Source organism: Callionymus lyra, chromosome 2, assembly GCF_982586985.1.
Source record: "Callionymus lyra chromosome 2, fCalLyr1.hap1.1, whole genome shotgun sequence".
In the NCBI taxonomy this organism is placed as follows: Eukaryota; Metazoa; Chordata; class Actinopteri; order Syngnathiformes; family Callionymidae; genus Callionymus; species Callionymus lyra.
Window position 1 is genome coordinate 29,920,071 of NC_141819.1, and position 18,144 is coordinate 29,938,214.

The window sequence follows — 18,144 nt, forward strand, 5'->3', positions numbered from 1 at the left end:
CGAGGAGATAGAATTTATACCTTGAATTAGTTTGAAAAACACCCTCTCATATTTGATTGTACAATTTTTTGTAGCGTCTGTTTAAAAAAAATCCTAAAGACAATTTTTTTCTTAAATAGTTGAATTTGTAGTCAGATTATGTTTAAAATATATTTGGACTGATGAAAATAAACAATGGTATGTTTGAGAGCATGTGTGTTTATTCTGTGTGGGAGAAAGACTGAACATTAATTGACCAAATACCAGGGAAATTCTTTTTTTTTAATTAACTTTTTATTGTGTACATGAATTTCACGCAGAACACCAACACAATAAGGAAAAGAGTCATTATAATGAAAGAAAAATATTGAATTACTTAAAAATAGATTAGAAAAATAAAATCATTATTTAAATATGAATGAATATAATTTAATGTATTTCATTGTATATTTGTATAGTATACAAGTAAGTAAGGCTATGTCTTTCTTCAAATAAAAGCTGGTCTTATCCATTTTTTTTTAATGTTTGCATGAGTCTGGTTCCTTAAGTTTAATGTCATTCTCTTCATAATGACAATATTGTTGAACATTGGTTGTTGGAATATTCTGTGTGATGTATCCCTTTTTACTTGCCTAAAGTGATATCCTGAAATACACAGCTTGTTGTATAAACATCCCTTAATATACAAGACATTTCGGTTATAAAACACATTTTTAAATCCTTCCCTGCTATTCAAATATGTCCTTTTAAAGGCACTCATCATTCACATCTTTTTAATTTAGGAGTGATGTTTTACCCACACAGAAGCAGGAGGACACAACATACATGCACTTGTTTCCACGTTCAAGCCTCCAGACACTTCTATTCATCATGACCGCAGTGAGACGCATGATGTATATTATGTTGAATAGAGAAAAAAAGTGTTTGTGGAAGCGACAGAAGTGGCTTGTAAAAAGCTCACGCTGTCAGCCAATCACATGCTCCCTCACACTTGGCTACACACACACAAATAATAGTAGGACACTTCAATCATCTGCATGGCAAACATTCCTCTTCAACACAGGTTTAGTCTTCTGTTTTAATTTCCGAACGCTCCAGCTTGGCTCGCTCTAGGCTGCCTCCTCTAGTGCGGCAGGAGGGGGAGCGATGGAGTGATAGGAGGGAGGAGGAGGAGAGCCAGGCGGGCTGTTCCGCCGCTCAGTCACATGCACTTGCACGAGAGGTGGAAGCAGCACAAATGCTGGCTCGGAGTGATGGAGGTTACCTTTGGAAAGACTCGTGGAGATATTTCTGAGTCTGTAAATGTCACATGAGTAAGAGACAGAAAGAAAACGTCTATTTTCCATCCGAAGATTTACAAGTTGCTATTTCATAATGACCACCATCATCAGGAAGGTCCTCCTCATGCCACAGAGCTGCTGTCGTTCCTCTCTAGCCTGCATTGGTCTCTATTTTGCACCATGATCCTAAGTTAAAAGCAGGGAAAGCAAATACTAATGCTTGAATCAAGCCATGTTTTCTTTTACATCAAGTCCTTTTTCGGCAGTGGTCAGCCATCAAAATGGTCACAGTGATTTTTCATTTTTATTGGACATGTTTTGCTCACAATAGAACTGCATTTCTGAGAGATGACCCGTGAATACCACCATAATTACGGCAGTTTGTGTAGGGGTGTGAGAGCTAAATACTGTGTTAGAGGGAGGGTCATTATATGTGTTGTCCTTGCACGACGCAACCGTATATCAGTGGTCCCCAACTCCCAAACAACCTTGCTGGGGAACAGTACAGGTCACAGGTCGACTAAGAATTTGATAGCAGGCTGTACGGCTAAAGAAAATACATTATTTAATTTCTGTTGTATTGATTATTACTGTTTTAAGGGTATTTATTTTAAAAGAAAAATACAGGATTTTCACCAAAGTCATATCATATCAGTCAAGTTTACCTAGAGAAGGTTAAGTATTGAAAGGGAGTAAAACAGAAACTCTATTTGGGACAAGAGAAACAATTTAGTGTTCTGGTTATTCAGTGTCATAAAGGCTAACATTTGCTTTCTGCAGGTTGCTATTTGGTTTTTCAAAGCCCAGGCCTGGTGACCAAATCCGGCCCACCAAGTTAATTTATGTGCCCTGCAAGAGCTTTAAACATAACTTAACTAACCCTCATTTTAATCTGATTAAAATGATTAATTATTTAACTGATCAAATTGTAAGGCCTTTAAAAATGAAGTAGATGCATTCACTATTACATTAACGTTTGCTGAACTCATTTACAAATTGTATTCAACATTCAGAAAGTTCTGAATAAACAAAGTTACAGTTTAATTAATATACCTGTTTGAACATAGTTACCATTTCTTAATTAGATTTAGCAACTCCTTCCAAACAGCCATTAAAATACTTCGCAATTACTGCCTCATCTCCTTCAAAAAGCGCATTAACAGTGTTTACATTCACACTAGCATAGTTTAATCAGCAAAGAGCTGAAGATGCTTCCAGAAAAATGTTTTTAATCGAGTTGACAAGCATATAGTTCTTATGAAATTGTTTCTCCCTTTACCAATATAATAAAGTATTTTAACGCACACATAACATCAAGTACAGACCATTCTCATTTCATTAATAATTGAAACACAGTCTCTCAATATTCTGCAGAAGTAGAGCAGGGTTAAAGGACTTGGATCAGGACCAGAACACACTCTTTGAGGACCTTCATCTCAAAGATGGATGAATTAATTGGCTTCATTTCTGGGTTCCACTCACTGTGGTTTTCCTCGCTGTCACCATCAAGTGGAACATTTTTATTCTGTGTTCAACGCTTTGTAATTCCACGTTCACTCGTGCGCAGTCATTGCTGCAGCTCCCAGTTCCATTTGAGAAAAACATGAAAGTGTTGCGCCTAAGATATGAGATGAGGATAATTGCTGCTGCCTTTAATGCATTTTGGTATAATAAAGACATGTAAAAAGATAAAAGTCCAACTTGAATTTATAAACCCTCAAGATTAGTTAATATTTGAACCATAATTTTATTTTGCGTTTTGTAAGTAAGTCAGTAAAGGTAATTTGTAATGCGCCTTTCTTGACCAGGGTCACAAAGAGCTTTAGCAAAAAATACACAGTTATAATATATACTTTAAAAGGCCAAGACACATAAGACAAACACAGGAGTCACTTTGCATTTTGGGTTGTAATGATAACAATAATTACAGAAACAATCGCTACATAAGAGGGGTATTCAGATTAAGTGGTGGATGATGAATGAATAAAGGAAAGAGAAAAGAGGACAGCCGTTTAAATGACTTTCAAAGTTAAAGGTGAGCAGTACATACATCGATTCATACACATTCTTACTGCTGTTGTTGAGGATCTAACAGTAGGATTTTTTTTTTTTTTTTAAACTCTTTAAAGGGCTCAAAAGTCAACCCAGTGAACATTATTCTTTAGAAGAAAATACTGTATTGATTGATCTGATTTTAGCTCATTATCAACATATGAATCTTGTGTGGATAAATGAGTGATTCTCTCCATCCAATCATCTTGGCAATTTGAGAAGATTGTTATGTGATCGACAGTCGACCTGCTGCCCACATAAATAATTAACAAGGTTTGTCCCTTCAGTTTAAAAAGAGATGATGGCAGCAACAGTTCTTTTAGTCAAAGCCTCACAAGGCAATACTTGAAATTGATGTTCACGACACGTGGTGTTTGTGCGTCGTTCATTGATTCATTCATTGTCTACTGTTTAGAAACTGCGAGCCAGAGTGAAAGGGAAATGTCTAAAGAGCTAGGGATGGTGTACTGCAGCTCAGAATGTTTCAGATGCTGCAGAAACTCTTTGTCCTTCAGCTCCCTAAAGGGTTGGTCATCACACTGCAATTCCATTTTTCAATCTTGCTTTTTAAATCCATCATTGGATTTTATTACTTAAGTTGCTTTACTGCCTTTCAGTTGACTGAATGAGAAATCAAAAACATTTTTTTCTTTCCACTTTTTAGGGGGCCCCGAGGCATTCCCATGCCAGCTAAGAAAATTAATACAGTGCTGTTGAATGTCAATGCAGAAAACATCGCAATATATCGTTGTATCGATATATTTTTTTACGAATACAGAGTTTGTTGACGTCTGGACTAGCTCTCTTTCGCCGCCACAGTAATGTGCATCGTCTGCATAACTCTTGACGCTGCCACAATCCACCAATCTCTGTCAATCTCTCCATTCTTTCCTCACTTAAGAAGAGGACCCCACAGTACTCAGGATACTCAGGGGCAAGATATCTTCCCCAACCTGAAGTGGGTTCCCAAATTCGTTCTCGAATTTGTTCTTTGTTTCAAAAAGTCCCTTCAAAGATTTTGCAGTAAATGTCATCCATGTCTGTTATGTTATGTTCCAAGAGTCTCTAATCATGTTGAAATAGGGATGACACTGTTGGCTCGCTACATAGCAGCACTACAGTCTACTTCAAACATCAAATAATTGACTTATCTTCAACTCTACTACTTTCAGATGCAGCAGCCAGAAAAGCCACTGAGGTGAGTCATACTGCTTTTATTTTTTCTTCCTTTTTAACTGTTGTTAGCAAGCATGAGTTGAGCATGTGTTGAGTTTTTTTTTTAAATAGAGACGTCATGTACATCTTGAGTGAACATGGACTCTTTGACATAACAAAAAAGGGATATACAAGTGAAGTTAAAACACCAAATCAAACACCTTTTTTCTTCCGCCTTTATCAGATGCCGTCATCTTCGGGCCTTCCAGGTCAGGGGAAGAAGATCGGCCACAGAGGAGTTGACGCATCAGGAGAAACAACCTACAAAAAGGTTTTTTTTATCATTGTGCCCTTGTGACAAAAGTGTTAATCCAACCAACCTCATGTTTCTCTCTCACCCCACCACAGACCACATCCTCTGCCTTAAAAGGTGCCATCCAGTTGGGCATCGGTTACACTGTTGGCAACCTAAGCTCTAAGCCTGAGAGGGATGTGTTGATGCAGGACTTCTATGTGGTGGAGAGCATCTTTTTCCCCAGGTATCACCTGCACCTGCTCATTTGTTCACAACCTTTTCTGGCAAAAAGTTTTTTGAACACAGTTGTGAGACCATGTTTATACAAAATGTCATAATTATTTTCATGTGTGTGAAAGATACATAATGAAAATATAGTTTAATATCATTGTGTTTTGGTACATTACAGTGAAGGGAGCAACCTCACTCCAGCTCATCATTTCCCAGACTTCCGCTTCAAAACCTACGCTCCTGTGGCCTTCCGTTACTTTAGAGAACTGTTCGGCATCAGGCCAGACGACTACCTGGTAAGAAAAAGTCTGCACCAACCGCATGGGCAGCAGCAGTTTGAAGCCATACAAATGAAAGAGTAAACCTTGAATACTTTCCTGAATCCAGATAGAACTACAGAAGCTGCACATCATTCAATCATCTGTAATCAACATTTCCTTCAAATTAAATTAGCTATAAAAAAAAAGAATTAACACCATGAGCACATAACCTTCTTGGCGATAAAACAATAACGAATAAAACACGGTATAAGAGCAAGGGTTTTCAAGTGAGGCCTCACTTTTCCCCTGGTGTCTGTGTGTGCAGTACTCTCTATGTAACGAGCCTTTGATCGAGCTGTCCAATCCCGGAGCGAGCGGTTCGGTCTTTTACCTGACGAAGGACGACGAGTTCATCATCAAGACTGTCATGCACAAGGAGGCGGAATTCTTACAAAAACTGCTGCCTGGATACTACATGGTGAGTTGAATAGGAGTAGAGTTGTTAAACTCCAAAGATTTAGAAGTGATCAATAAGGTCAACTTTTTCAAGAATTATTCACAAATATTTGTAAAAAAAAAAAAAAAAAAGGATTTGGTCTATAAGATGCACTTAAAATACTGGAATTTTCGCAAAAATTGACATTGCGCCTTATATGTTAATTCTAATTTAATGTTGTATCCTCAAATCTGTTCAACTGTTTAATACATCTTTGGTAAGCTACAAATTTGCACTGTGAGGCTTGTGGTATTACTTTGCAATGCTTTGTATGATTGCTCCACAAGACTTCATAGTATTACCCCACAGAATATCCATGAGGCTCCCTAGTATTACTGTGCAAAGCTCCATAGTATTGCTCCACGAAGCTAGGTATTACTCTGCTTAGGCCGTAGTATTGCTCCACAAGGCTCTGTGGTATTACTCTGCAAAGCTTTGTGGTATTGCGCCATGAGGCTGCGTGGTATTACTCTGCTAAGGCTGTAGTATTGCTCCACAAGTCTTTGTGGTATTACTCTGTGTAGCTCCATAGTATCGCTCCCAGAGGCTGCTTGGTATTACTCAGCAAATCTCCATAGTATTGCTTCACAAAGCTTTGTGGTGCTACTTTGTGAAGCTCCGTAGTATTCCTCTGTGTTATGACTATGCTCTGTGGTATTTCTCTGCAAGGCTTCATGGTATTGGTTAGGCTCCATATTACTAATTCGTGAGGCTCTGTGGTATTACTCCACTAGGCTTTGTAGTATTTATCTACAAGTAGTCTGGGAAGTAATACCCCATAGCCTTCTGGAGTATCATGAATACTTTGAACCACGCTACACTTAATTCAGTGCGTCTTATAGTCAGGCTCTTCATGGTAAAGCTGAAAGAACATGGAACATTTCCAGCTGGAGACACAAGTCTTTTTGAAAGACTGGTCTGTGTGCTGAACCTCCACCTCACAGACCATCATTAAGGCAGCCGTGCGCAACAACAACTCCATGTAAGACCATGCTTCTGTCCCGGTCGCCCAGGTTCACAGCTAATAGCAGCATGTTAAAATTCCAGAGCAAAGATCATTTCAGTAATGAATCGATTCAGGAACGTTATAGAGACACGTGTCATCTCCACTCAATATGAAAGGATTCAGACTAGGGTCTGATATGGTGGAGGAGATGAAGGATCACAGCTGACAGTACAGTGAGATTGATGGGGACGCACATAAAAATGGGAAGGAAGAAGATTTGAAAGCACATATATCCGCATCAGAAAGTCGGAGGGAATGATTCTGCATGTTTGCTGCAAACAGACACAGACTCTCTTCTACAGCTGAGAGAAGTGAACAGCTCTGGGCAGAAGCCAGGTCACCGATTCTCTCTCTCCCAGTCACGTGTCTGTGTTATTATGGGCTGGTCACCGCTCCGCCATCTTCACAGTGACGGGGAGGTTGACGTGTGGCTGAGGGCCGACGCTGATCTTTCGCTTCTGTGCTTTTCTACACCAGCTTCTTTCATCTGAAGGTCATTTAGCAACTGGCTCGCAGAGCCTGAGCCTCTCAGCCTCACGTGCACGCTCATCCCTCCTCTGTTCGCTCCTCGCTCTCGCTCTTTTGTCTGCTTCTGCAGCGTTTTATCGCCATCCACGGAGCAGATTCTCCTGCTGCTCGTGTCTCTCACGGCTCCTCTGGGGGCAGAACGTTTCGACAGCACAACGCGTGAAGTGTTTTTTTTGTCAGGGCTTTGATTAGCAATTGCTGTTGTTATGTTGTTCAAGGCGGCGCGATCAGAAACACAGTCGATTAGACATCATCGCTCCATCACAGCCTCTCACAGACTTTCCATTGGTTCACTATCTCCAACATATCTTTTATTTTCATACATTAAAACTGTTATATAATTGTTTCTTACATTGGTATGACAATGCAACGCCTAAACCACTCGTCTCAAACTCACGTCCCGGGAAGATTAGTGTTCATGTAGATTTGATGACCTTTGAAGATGAGTGTTTTTAAGATAAGCTAAGGGATTGAGACGATCGATGTCAAAAATGATAGTAAAACTGATGATTAAAAAAAAGGAATTTGTCTGGTGGACGACAAACACAGATCATTTGAACCTCATAGAAGGAAAAGACAATATCTGACAACATCAGACTGTAAATACACATTTCGACCTCGATTGCTAAAGAGATGTTGACCCCACGTGTGATTGTCCCCCGTGGTTTGGTTCTTCTACTATACCAACTTCAGACTCTACAATGTGCTGACTCGACAGTAGCAAACCAAACCTGTCGGCATGACTGAGACAAAAATAAAAAGTGTTATGAAACTAAGTAACAATGGTTTTGATCAAGACAAGATCATTACAGACACCATTATTTTTAATTTGCCTGAAGCTGCCAGACATTTGTTGAGGGATGTGAATGTTTGTATGCGCTCACTTGACACAGTCATCTGTGAGCTGCCACCAACGTCTGTCTCCTTCACTCACGCAAACACACATCGACATGTTTTTGTTTCACTGCCAGTGTTTTACTTTGATTGAAGTCCATTCGAGCTGAATACAGTGTTTGATCTCATGACAAAAAATAGTGTTTTATCAGTTTATTCAGACAATATTGTGATCTATATCCCAATTCCATGCATTTGCATTCTGTGATCCATCCATTTTTTGACATGTATCAACCCAAATTTGTGAAATCTTTGTTACCATCTTCATCCAAGCTTAATTTTTTTTGGCCCAGTCAGCATTATGATTGGATGTATTATTATACCAATATATATCAACACATTAAGTCTTCTATTTTCTTGCATTCTTTTCCAGAACCTCAACCAGAATCCTCGCACCTTGCTGCCCAAGTTTTTCGGCCTCTACTGCGTCCAGTCGGGGGGGAAGAACATCCGGGTAGTCGTGATGAACAACGTCCTGCCTCGCGTCGTCCGCATGCACTTGAAATACGACTTGAAGGGCTCCACCTATAAGAGGCGGGCGTCCAAGAAAGAAAGAGAGAAGGCCCGGCCCACGTTCAAAGACCTGGACTTCATGCAGGACCTACAAGACGGGCTGATGCTGGACCAGGACACCTACAGTGCTCTGGTCAAGACCCTGCAGAGAGACTGCCTGGTGAGCTCACCATGGAGGAAATTAAACTATTCTTAGTTCCCAGGATCCTTCACGGTTAAGTGAGCAGGTGGACAAGGTGGCTGGTCTGATAAGAGACCTGCCCCTGTACATCACCTTCTCACGTGTATTTATAGCGTACAGCCTCCTCTGCTCTGAATATTGTTCATTAATGTGTGTGTGCATCCCAGCTTGGAAAAAAGATGCAGATGTTCCGTCCCTCTGTGCAAGCCCCACTTATTTTATTTTGTGTTTATCACCTGCTCAGGTGCTAGAGAGCTTTAAGATCATGGACTACAGCCTGCTACTCGGGGTTCACAACATAGACCAGGCAGAGAGGGAGAGGCAGATGGAGGGATCCCAGGGAGGCGGCGACGAGAAAAGGCCTGTGGCCCAGCAGAAGGCCCTCTACTCCACCGCCATGGAGTCCATCCAAGGAGGAGCTGCTCGCGGGGAGTCTATCGATACTGACGACACGTGAGTTCCACTGGCTGGATGAGTCACATTTTAGCTTCCAGTCTAGATTGTTCTCCCTTCATAGTACATCAAACGTTTAGCTTGTTTTTCAGGGATTTATTTTGCTTTTTTTCTGCCTAGTTGTTCTTCTTATGTTATTTGTGATGCTAGGCTTGCGGCTCTTTGGTCAATACATTAGTTTCTGTTAAGGATAAGTTGTCTTTTGTACAATTATTAAAAGACTTGTTTTTCTGAGTGACTTACAAGCGTTAGGTTGGCAGAAGTTCCCTATTTATCTGTGTTCCTTTTAATCAGATTGTGACATATTAATAATTTCGAACATCAAAAATGTTCCTTTGAGCAAATGTTTTTAAAAGTAAGATTTTTTTAGATTTCTTGCCAACAATCAACTTAATCATTATATATAGTTTACAATTTTAAGGGTTTCCTCTGATCAAAAAGAGCTTCTTAATCAGGCCAGGTGCTTCATATTTAATAGTTTATACTGGTACATCTGTAATAAACGGTTATTTGGTACCCTGAAATCTGTCTTTATTCTATTTTGACTTTATTTTGTCTTTAGAATGGGTGGGATCCCGGCTGTGAACGGGAAAGGAGAGCGACTTCTTCTTTACATTGGAATCATCGACATCCTTCAGTCCTACAGGTAAAAGCCACAACAAGCGTGTGATAATCTGTCTCTGGCTGATGTCATTACATGCATGTTTTATAATTTTTAAAGCCTATAGTTGTTTTTTTTTAATTACTTACGCTAAATTTCAAGGCTTAAAAGCAGAATATTCGAGCATGAATAAAGTGCTTAAGGGTTCTTCTCTTCATTAGCCATTAAAACTAGACTTTGCTTCTTTCCACAGGCTAATCAAGAAACTGGAGCACACGTGGAAGGCTTTGGTTCATGACGGGGTCAGTCTTATATAAACAATACCACGTGTCTTATAACGCACATCAAGGAAATAATAAGGATAATATTTGTAATAAATCACTTTCTGTTATTAAGTGCTGTTTTGATCTACATCTTTTTTAAATGTTAGATTCAGCATACATTGTTTAACTGAATTATTCTGTGTGGTGATACTATATTTGAAATTAAGCAGCATTTTTATTTGGTTTAATTTGAAATTTTATTACAGCGTTCAACTCAAAAGTATGTTTGGATTTATGCACTAAAATGTTAATGCTTTCAGTGAACAAAAAAGACATGCATCTTAAAAAGAAATCCTAATATAAAGGCTTTAAAACATTTTGACCTGGAAAAGCGCCAGTGTTTCAGCTAAGATAAATCACTATATTTGCTTGGTCTTCGATAATTAAATAAGATCATTTATAATATTACTATAATAGATAATATAATACATAGATTATACCAATAATAATCCTAATAACATTTGGACTCATTTACTCCTGTTAAGGTTTGTTTCGTAAATATACATTTATCATTATAGTATCATACCAATATCATTATCATTTACTTAGTTGATAAAATATTTTGGCATCTTGTGACTTGAATTTGACAATTCCTTGTTAGAGAAAGGCTACCTTTCACTTTAAATATTGAAGGTTTGGGAGTTATCATACAGGAAGTATAGCAAAACAAAGATTATTGTTCAGTATTAGATCAATTAACTCTATCCTTGCTTTGAAATGTGGCTCATGGAACTTTTTAAAAATCATTTTACATGGAGAAAACGCATGAAAGCACCGGAAAAGCAGATCAATTTCAAGCAGATAGGGAAGCCTTATCTCATGACACCCTTTGAAATATTTATTTTTCCTTTGAAATACAATATCTTAATATTTAATTCATCTAAAATAAAAAGCTTTTTTTTTGTAAAGTTACTGTTTATACATTTACTTTTCTATTGTTAGTATTTTTGGGTTAACGTGTGGTCCATCTTGCTTAAATAGAGAAACAAGAGTGTTAAATAATTTGTATTCCCTGACTTACAATAATGCAAACATCAAAACAAAGTAGCATTACATCACTCAGTGAGACGCAGGTGTGTTATTTTTAACCCAACCTTTCAGCACTTGATTCTCGTCTGACGAAGTGATTCAATCAGTACATCCTCCAGTCGACTTTTGAGTTACAACCAACTTTCTGTGACTGTCTGTCATCGTACTCTCTCGGCATCATGTGTGTGGGAGAGCAGCTCCATCACTGCCTCCTGTGACTCATCGCTGACGATGATGAGCTTCTTACATACAGTTGCTTCAGTCTGATGAAGTCACGGACGTTAGTCATGATGGAGTGTGAAATGAAGTGTATTTTTGGGGTTCACGTTACGTCTACTTCAACATGCTTGATGAGGTCTGATGGCGGGTGTTCCACCTCATGTTGTGACCCGGAAAAGAATGACCAAAATAGGCCACCCTTTTTAATCTAATTCCTCATTAATCTCTGCTTCTGTCTCGCAGGACACCGTGTCAGTGCACCGACCCGGCTTCTATGCCGACAGGTTCTTCAAGTTCATGAGCAGCACTGTTTTCAGAAAGAGCTCCTGTAAGTTCCTACAGCATTACATCTTTGCCTTACATGGACACCAGAGCTGCTGCAGGAGGACTAGACACAGACTCAAATGTCACCCGAGTTATTACACTATCTTTATTGTTATGCCTGGAAGAACCAGGAGCAGGAGACGCATTATCAGAACCTTCTATAGCTGTTTTTCATCACTGCTAACAGCTTAACATTTAATATTTATTTCCTTTCAATATAATAGTGTATTAAGTCTTAACATCAAACTAGGTTGTCCCCCAAATAATTAAATACTTTTGCAGGCCAATAATGTTGGCAATTTATGTCAAAATAACCAAACATTTTGTCACAGAATGTGTAGAAACAGATCTTGAATTGAAGATCAACTATAATGTGTTAAATTTAAGTTTATCTCAAAAAGATCCTGGACCTCTAGTGTACTCATCAGTTTGTGTGTTTGTACATAATTCTCTTTTAATTGAAATAATCACATTGAAATTAGGTTTTCTGGAGATTGAAGCTTGTTTACCATAACCACACCCACTTTGCTGTGATTGGTCATGCACTGAGGGTTCTCACCACACATCATCAATACCGCTCATCTCCACCTCCAATTTTTAACAGCAGAGAATTTGAGCTAATTTCAACACATTTCTCAAATGGTTGGCCAGACAAATGATGTCAAATGTTCAAGGACACCCTGTATTATTGCTCAGTCTTAGTAGATAATGTGGCGCTTAAGGAAATTATCTATTCAGAATAATTGACTTTATAAGTGTTTTAGCAAATGAACACGTTGATTTACATTCAGGTCATTTTATTTGGATTTCTCTAAATCCTTTCTATTATCTCCTCAGCTTTGAAATCGTCTCCATCCAAGAAGGGCCGCGTGTCACTGACGGTCACCAAGTGCATCGGACCCGGAGCTGCCTGGTCAGCCTGCCAGCTGCCGTCGGAGAGAGATGAGAATATTTACGACCTGAGAGGAGCTCGCAGCTTCCCGACACTGGAGGACGAAGGTGAAACCGCCTATTACTGTTATACCATATGACGTCAAGCCCACTGAGAGCAGGTCGTTTTAGACATGAATAGATAGATACTTTCTTAATCTCCCACAGAGACATTCACTTTCCTAGCATTATCTGTTTTCAAAGATAAAAAGCAAGGAAGAAGAGACTTATCAATGTGCACAGATGTAGAAAAAAAATCGATCCAAAACAAAAAGTAAATTTCATTTAACTACAAAAATAAAATCTTGATATAATACAAAATACATCAATAATATTGATAAAATACATGTTACAAAAATAAAATCTTAATAAAATACCAAATCTATCTTGATGAAATACATAATAGAAGCATACAATCTTGATAAAATACAAATTAAAAAATAAAATCTTAATAAAATACTAAATCTATCTTGATGAAATACATAATAGAAGCATACAATCTTGATAAAATACAAATTAAAAAATAAAATCTTAATAAAATACCAGATACCAAAATGCAATCTAGATAACATGCATTATACAAAAATACAATCTTGATAAAAAAAAAAACAAGATACAAAACCAATCTTGATTTAAAAAATACAATCTTGTGCAAATGTATTAATAAAATAAAATGGCTAAATAAAAAAATTAACAGACATTTTGTTATGATAAAGTGTGTTACTGGTCTGGCACTTCTGGTTGAAGGATAATTGACTTTCTCTCTCTCAGGACGAGCAGATCTCCTTCCCTGCACTCCTCCATCTTTTGAAGAAGCCACAACAGCATCTATTGCCACCACCCTGTCCTCTACGACCTCCCTGTCCATCCCTGAAAGATCCCCGTGTGACACCTCTGATCATCCACGCTACAGGTAAACAGCGTTAATAATAATAAAGCCATATTTGTCTGACGTGGTTTTCTGCTAACAGGCGACACACTCAGTCTCTCACCCATGATGGAAGGTGAGCTCATGAACTTCTTTTGGAAAATTCTGGATGATGTTTTCACAGCATGTGTGGGTGTGGTGTGTGATGGAAGGGGGCGGCGGTCTGTTGACCAACGTGTTGCATGAACAGGCTCAGTGTTTGTTTCCCACTATGGGTTGTGTGTTTCATTTCCTCTGCGTGTGTTTGCTGTAGGACCCAGGAGGAGCTGCGTGTGCGAGAGGAGGATCAGCAGACCATCACCGTGGAAGTAGAACTGAAGAGACCCGACAGCGAGCCCAACTTCTCTGTTCCCCAAATGTCACCTCTGACCAGGTATACACTTTCAGCACATCCAGATGACTGACCAGCCCAAAAATTATATTTTTATTCAATCACTAATTATCTATCTGTACTAATGTTTGACGAAAATGAGTCAGAATGTGATTCATTTTAGCTTCACAAACTATGTTCAGTCCTACAAAACAGCCTAAAAAATTCCACCACTTCATAGATTAAATTGTAAAACATAGTAAACGATAGAGTTTATCATTTCAGCTGGAAGATTGTATATATTACATACTACCCAGTTACTTACAAAAATTAAAACACAGCTATTACTCAGTCAAACATTTATGAAATGACGGAAAAATATTTGGCAGAAATTAATCTGTAATCTTTTGACAAACATTTTAACTGAGATTTATAAATACTTTTGTGCTGTGATAATATATTTAATTGTATTTTCTGTGAATGAGATTTGAATTCTGGCTGAGCTTTCACTTAAGATAAGATTTTATTCTTCCCTAAGTGGGGAAATTGACTATTTCACAGTAGCGAGAAAAGAAAAAGATTAAACATAAGAAAATATTAGATTAAACATACTGTGCAAAGAATGCTAAAAATAATAAAACAATAATAATAACTGTAGCAATAATATTGGGCTCCTTGGAATGGCACAGAGAACGGTGTGCTGCCTGTATACATATAATTGTTGTTGAAGATTGTTTAAACAGCTCCAATGACAAAGAAATAAATTGTTCTAATATTTGACAGAAATAAAACAAATTGGTCGTTTATGACATTCCTAAACTCTCCTCTGAGAATAAACTTGCCAAAAATCATTAAACTGTGCTTCAAAATGTCCTGTTACAAAAAATTGATTTGAATCAGATTGTCCAAAATTTGACCCCAACCCAGGGTAGGGCATGAAAGTCCTCCATTAACCTACAAAGATCTGCGAGACTGTGGTTGATGTGCTGCTATAAATAACCACTAGTCTCACCTGATCAGCTGTTTGATGAGATCAGAAAATCACATTGACCCATTTCAGTCCATCGGGTCCAGATTATCAGACAATGCTGCATCATGTTGATGAGGATTATGAGAGAAAACACTGCGTAGGTTTGCCTTGTGTGTGGGTTCCTCTAAGGGGGTCTAGACAGTGGATGTAGGGCAGTGGGACAGAGAGCCTGAGGCTGGGTTTAAGGACAGGGAAACTCCCACATTATCTCTAAAATAATGGTGTTTTAGTTAATCTGCATTTACGCAACAAAAGAAAACTCATAAATTAGTGAAAGTGAATGTGAATAATGCACAGAAAAAGCAAGCTGTGAAGGTGACAAGAAGGGTCTGGTTTACAGCGAGGGTTACTGAAGATCAGGGCGCGGCCGTGAGGGTCAACCATGCGGATGATTGGATCTGAGGCAGAGAAGGCGGTGGCGAGACAAATGACCCGAGAGTCTGGAAGGATCAGAGAACGAGGAGGGGGTGGCAATGGCAGACAATGACGAGACTCTAAATGACCTGAGTGCACTAGACCTCGACCTGTGGAGGCAGAAATATGCCACTCGAGTAAAAGTCACGTTCTCTGGCGAGATTTCAAATCAAATGATCAAAGCAATAATGCAAGATGTTGAACACTTTGGGTTTTTATGGAAGTATATCAGTGCCATCACAATATTGAATAGTTCAATTTAACATTTTAAATGTGAAACTTTGTTTTTATTTAAATATTGTTGAGTTCTTTTAAGCATTGCATTTTATTTATTAAATTCAATCATTTGTATGTTGTAAGGTTGATCTTGTTTTATATCATTAAATGTCTTTAAAGTTGAATATCTTCAATAATAAAATGAGCTAATTTTGTTTTATGCATCAAGTTTAATATTCTTATTCTAATAATACAAAAATCCATTTTATAAATTCTATATTTAATTTCGTAGCCTTTCAAATTCAATATGTAAATGTTAGTATAATAGTGCCAGTTTACCAGACTAATCCGAGCACTGAGCTTTTACTTCTAAAGCAAGTAAAACCTCTGTTACAAATATCTAAAATCCTAACTTTGCTTTGTAATCGTCATGATGAATTAACGGGCCAGTGCTTCTATGTCGTCACATGATTGACTAATTATTCAATAAAACAAATTGATTTTTCTTCCATGTTCCCTTAGGGGCTCCATAGAAAAAGCAACATAAAAACTGAAGGTCTTTCATGTGATTGTGAAGACTTTCATCTGTTGCTCTAAAAGGTGTTCAGTGGACCCCCTTCCACTCTGGACGGGTGACTGAACAGAGGCAGAGACTCCACAGTGGGAGCTCCGTAATCCCCTCTAATAGCCGATCATCTGTGCGGGGACAATAAATGATTGTGGCAGCACGAGCTCGCTGGTATTGAGCTCGGACTCTCACCACTTAACACCCACACACAGCTGCTGCTCAGGCTGTTTTTCTACACCGTGTGTGTGTGTGTGTGTGTGTCCAGCTCTCTATAGTTAGCAGGCAAGTGTGCGTCTGCAGGTGCTTTCAATTGTTGTCTTTTCAACAGCGAGGTCCAGGCCAGTTCTGAGCCTCCGGATGCAGAGGCGGCGCCCTCTGCTTCTTCGTCGGCCCTCGAAGCCCCTCCATCATCCTCACCCGCTGCGACGGACCCCTCGTCTCCCGCTGCAGCAGACCAAGCCCCGTCAAGCCCCAAGTTGTCGGCGGGAGAAGCGGACAGAAGCAGTCAGGTGTCGGGCTCGGCCTGCACCAGCCAGGCGTCGGTGGACGACGAAGATGACGTGCCAATCACAGACATTTACTTTGTAAGTACACACACCTGTCCTCACCTTCACTATGGATTCATCCAGATGTGTAGAAGGATCCGAAGTAAGTGGTCAGATGTGTCTTCTGCAGCAGCATCCACAGGGAGTGGAGGGTGAGCTGGTAACCACAGTGTAAAGTGTTGGACATAAGCAGGGAGGGGGTTGCTGTGATACACGACTGTGAAACTACACTCTCTGAACACTATTCTAGTCTTTTTCACACAGTCTCTGGAGGCTTCAAAATACATGTTTTTCCGTGTATGATGACCTTTTATGGCAATAGGATTCGTTCTACAAAAACAATCTTTTCTTAAATATATACATTGTTTCTTTATTCAACCATTTTATACTGTAACATTTGTCTGGTTCAGAAATTGCCTCAAAGGACAGAATAGGAACAACATGAGAAAAAAGGGATTGTTGGAATTATCGTCTTATGCCGATTAAACCTTTTTTAAAGTTTTTTTCATTTTAATAATTGATATTGAAGGAGGAATGTTGCTGTGATAGTCACAGCTGGAGGCAGTTTCTCACTGAGTCTGGTTCTGCTTGAGGTTTTTGCCTGTTAAAAGTACGTTTTTCCTCACCAAGTGTCTTCAGATAACCACTGTTGATTTGACACTTAAAACTATAATTATTTTTTAAATTTAAATTGTGCTTTACTTTGGGAAAACTGGTCACTGACATTTCAAATAGTTTTTCGTCATGCATTTAGCAACAAAGGATGATATCAATGCAGTTTCATACATTCGCTACACAATTATTTATTTGACATATTTTTTCCATCTCACATTTATTAATATTTTAAGATTCAATTATTTTGAATATCGTGTTTTATTATTGTTTCTCGTCCTCTGAATCAATGAAAGTACGTGTAACACAGTGTGTTTATGGTGAGGTTGACTCAATATTCAAAATGGTTAAATGAAAATCTGCCTTAAGAGCGATGTTCAAATGTTCAAATTTGATTTGAGGAATGTTTTCTAGTTGCATAAGAGACCTGACGTTGCACGAGGCAGTGAAGCCAGAGCCTCACTGACTGTGTCTACATCCCCTCTTATGTTACGTTACACAAGGCTTGTCTTTGTTCCGACACCTTTGAATCAGATCCGGCTTCATTTTCATGACTCTTTTAGCAGGTAGATCAGACCACACGTGTATCACACACACACTGCTCGGACGCTCGCTCCGGTCAGGGAAACAAAACACAGATTAAAGTCAAACAGTCTCACTGGTACACCCACAAATTGTGTCACTTTATTCCGCCTGTTTGGAGAAAGCCTAGAAGTCACAAATCCCATTATTGTGTATTAGGTGTGTGTTGTCACGAAGGCTTGTAACGTGG

At 38.8% G+C, this 18,144-nt stretch overlaps 1 protein-coding gene across 3 annotated transcripts in view; it reads left to right on the top strand.

The window, feature by feature from the left end:
• pip5k1ca (phosphatidylinositol-4-phosphate 5-kinase, type I, gamma a) overlaps positions 1–18,144 on the top strand; it is a 34,253-nt gene that overhangs the window by 9,924 nt on the left and 6,185 nt on the right. For all 3 annotated transcript variants that reach the window (XM_087784553.1, XM_087784554.1, XM_087784552.1), the window contains exons 2-16: positions 4,484–4,509; positions 4,711–4,797; positions 4,875–5,005; positions 5,171–5,288; positions 5,578–5,730; positions 8,550–8,849; positions 9,115–9,323; positions 9,886–9,969; positions 10,178–10,226; positions 11,739–11,823; positions 12,657–12,818; positions 13,521–13,662; positions 13,721–13,753; positions 13,931–14,050; positions 16,544–16,799. In XM_087784553.1, coding sequence (XP_087640679.1) covers positions 4,484–4,509; positions 4,711–4,797; positions 4,875–5,005; positions 5,171–5,288; positions 5,578–5,730; positions 8,550–8,849; positions 9,115–9,323; positions 9,886–9,969; positions 10,178–10,226; positions 11,739–11,823; positions 12,657–12,818; positions 13,521–13,662; positions 13,721–13,753; positions 13,931–14,050; positions 16,544–16,799 — 1,955 coding nt within the window. The remainder of the gene's footprint in view (positions 1–4,483; positions 4,510–4,710; positions 4,798–4,874; positions 5,006–5,170; positions 5,289–5,577; positions 5,731–8,549; positions 8,850–9,114; positions 9,324–9,885; positions 9,970–10,177; positions 10,227–11,738; positions 11,824–12,656; positions 12,819–13,520; positions 13,663–13,720; positions 13,754–13,930; positions 14,051–16,543; positions 16,800–18,144) is intronic.